General features: G+C 38.5%; 1 protein-coding gene across 1 annotated transcript; it reads left to right on the top strand.

Annotated features, from left to right (window-relative positions):
• Positions 1-1,904: 1,904 nt before the first annotated feature.
• Positions 1,905-2,700, top strand: LOC108095155 (putative odorant-binding protein A5). The gene is made up of 2 exons (XM_017196098.1): positions 1,905-2,051; positions 2,105-2,700. Exons 1-2 carry the CDS (start codon positions 1,905-1,907, stop codon positions 2,588-2,590), a joined length of 633 nt encoding a protein of 210 aa, XP_017051587.1. The 3' UTR covers positions 2,591-2,700.
• Positions 2,701-2,958: the final 258 nt, after the last annotated feature.

Raw genomic sequence — 2,958 nt, 5'->3', positions numbered from 1 at the left:
TCCATCTCGATGCTGGTTGTAATCCTTGCTGGAGAAAACTTGTAAAAGTAACTAGATAACGCAGCGACCAACAAACTAAGTAGTTGTAAGGGGGGTTGAGGGGGAGCCACAATAAAACCCCAAAGGAAATTCAGGAAAATAAAGCATCAGCTGAACAAGGTTATCGACCTCACTTGAGTTTCGATAATGATACCTGGTTAACTCATCGAACTTTTTGATTATCTTAATTTAAAATTGTAGCTCCCTAATTATAACAGATTAAACTACTTTCTCTCTTCGCAACAAATTGCTTAAATATAAATAACTTTTCCAAAATATTTGCCACATGTCACAAACATCGGTGAATCCCCCGCGCCGTTGAAATAATTAATAAGCTAATTAATCTATAATAACGTCAAATAATGAGCCAATATTCGAGCAAATATTGCTCCTGGAAAAACCCAGGCGATGGAAGCTGCGACAGCAAAGCGGGGGAAATTCGAGGCACACTGTGTGTGAGCTCATTGAAATGCCATCATTATCGTGCTCATCATCGTTTACATGGCAAGTGCCTCATGGTTGCATGCCGCAAACGCTGCCGCTTCATTATCCTTATTACTCCTTTCGCTACAGTTCCCCAATCTGCCCATCTCGGTCGGCACATGTGTGTGTACACTGTGGAAAAAACCATGACAACATCCGGTCCAAAATGACAACTTTATTTTTCTTGTTATAATTTTTTTGTTGCCAATATCAGCTTGATTAAATTAAAATAATAAATGTATTTATATATTACATTTATGGTTTACTTTATAGTCAAATATAACATTATCCTTGTTTCGATATAATGCTATTACCAAATAACTGTTTAAAAATTCCCAGTTGAAAGGTCGCAGACAGCTATCACTTCAATCATATATTTTTTTATTTTAAATGCACACTAATTTATTAAAAGTTTTTTGCTTTGTGCAGCTATCTCACTTTGCGCCGGCGGGTTATTGTTTCCATTTTGATTTATGTCTGGCATCCTTGGGCTCCTCTTGGCCTCGTCTACTATTTTAACGTTGTTAACCAAATTGCATAAATTAAGTGCGTTCGTTTGCTTGAGTGGCTCTGGTTCTGGCTCTAGTCCTCGGCTCCCGTGGCCCCTCCCTCCGTCTCCCGATCCGTCCACAGTGGATATTTATGCTCCTGCCACTAGCTGAGTTTCGGCTCGAAGGCTCCCACGTCCCACGTCCTTCGTCCTTCATCCTGGCTGCATTTGTGTTGCTAATGTGCGCACATTAGACGCACATGCTGCCTGAATTGTGTTTGCGTTTTCCCTCGTCGCATTTTTTCTCTCTGAAAAGGGGAAATCATGTAAAGCAGCTGGAATATTTTATAATTGGCATGTAAATGCATCAGCTTATGTAATCCTTTCCCAGCTATAATGAAATATTTTTATATTATTTCTGCTTTGCCTTGGTAAAGTTCTGTGTGCAAGGCTAAAAGTCATTAAAATTAAGTTTGAACTAATTGTTTCAACACGAACGAACTCATTAAAATGTGAAAATAAAGAGTGTGGTATTTAAATATGTTTTAAGCAGGATTATTTTTTAAATAATAAAGTAACCACATGTGAAAAGGTAAAACCAACTAAAATAGCATCGATATGCAGTTGGCTAAGCTTAGAGACTGCGTGACTAGTTATTCGTAATTTCCCGCTTGTTATTAGAATGAATGAATATCAATTGCCCTGCACCAATTATAGTTTCCCCAATCCACAAAAATATATTGTAAATATTTGCTTTGCCATAGTTTAAACGGTTTAAAGCTGTATAGAAAATTGCTATAATTCCGGCTCAATTATTGTAATAATATTTACTATTGAAATATTGACTATATAAGTGCGCTGCTGCCTAGAGTTGTAGTTTCACAGTTTTGCGATGAAATTGCTTGTGCTTCATTTGTTATACTTGGGCTTTATTTGCCTATGTCGCTGTCAGGAGGACGACGATAATGTCAGAAGGATAATGAAGGAAATGGAAGTAATGCCGGAAATATTAGATGAGCCTCCAAGGGAGTTACTGAGGGTGAGTTGCATTGTTTTTAAAGTAATAAACTACAAACTAATGGTAAAGTTTAGATAAAATATGACAATACCTTTGACATTGAGGAGGGCAAGTCATATACTCCGAGCGAACTTAAATTCCAACCCAGACTTGATTGGAATGCGGATCCCGAGTCCTTTTACACCGTTCTTATGATTTGTCCTGATGCTCCGAACCGTGAGAATCCCATGTATCGATCTTGGCTCCACTGGTTGGTGGTTAATGTCCCCGGATTGGATACAATGAAGGGTCAGCCCATTTCGGACTACTTTGGACCTCTGCCACCAAAAGATAGTGGTGTTCAGCGCTATCTTATTTTGGTGTATCAGCAATCGGATAAGTTGGAGTTCGATGAGAAGAAAATAGAGCTGAGTGATGCCGATGGACATAGTAACTTCGATGTGATGAAGTTCGCTCAGAAGTACGAGATGGGAACTCCTGTAGCAGGGAATATTTTCCTATCCAGATGGGATGAATATGTTCCGGAATTGATGAAAACACTTTACGGAGTCAATGAGTAACTATTTTGATGGGGTTCTGAGCGGTTTCAATGTTCCTTGGTTGCGTTTATAATTATTATTCTTCTTGTTTATGTTAATAAAGTGATTTAGTTAGCTATGAGCATTCCAAACCCCTTTAGCCTTTCTGTTTTCAAACTCTGATTCATCTCTAATAACAACTAGTTAAGTATCGATGCCTCGGCTGATTGCAGAACTGGGTCACTTGAGATGTTATCCAACTGCAATGATACACCTCACTTTTTTCCTCAATCGCTTTGATTGACTAGCTACATTTTCTAAATCCCACAAGCTCTTGAGCAACAAGAAAAACAGGAACTTCAGGCGGCTTTGCACTTGGCACAAAACTCACTTAAACTTTGCAATCATGA

The sequence above is a fragment of the Drosophila ficusphila genome, unplaced genomic scaffold (assembly GCF_018152265.1).
Source record: "Drosophila ficusphila isolate 14025-0441.05 unplaced genomic scaffold, ASM1815226v1 contig_412, whole genome shotgun sequence".
NCBI classification, from domain to species: Eukaryota; Metazoa; Arthropoda; class Insecta; order Diptera; family Drosophilidae; genus Drosophila; species Drosophila ficusphila.
The sequence above is the reverse complement of the archived record's forward strand: the minus strand, read 5'-3'. Positions and strand labels throughout refer to the sequence as shown.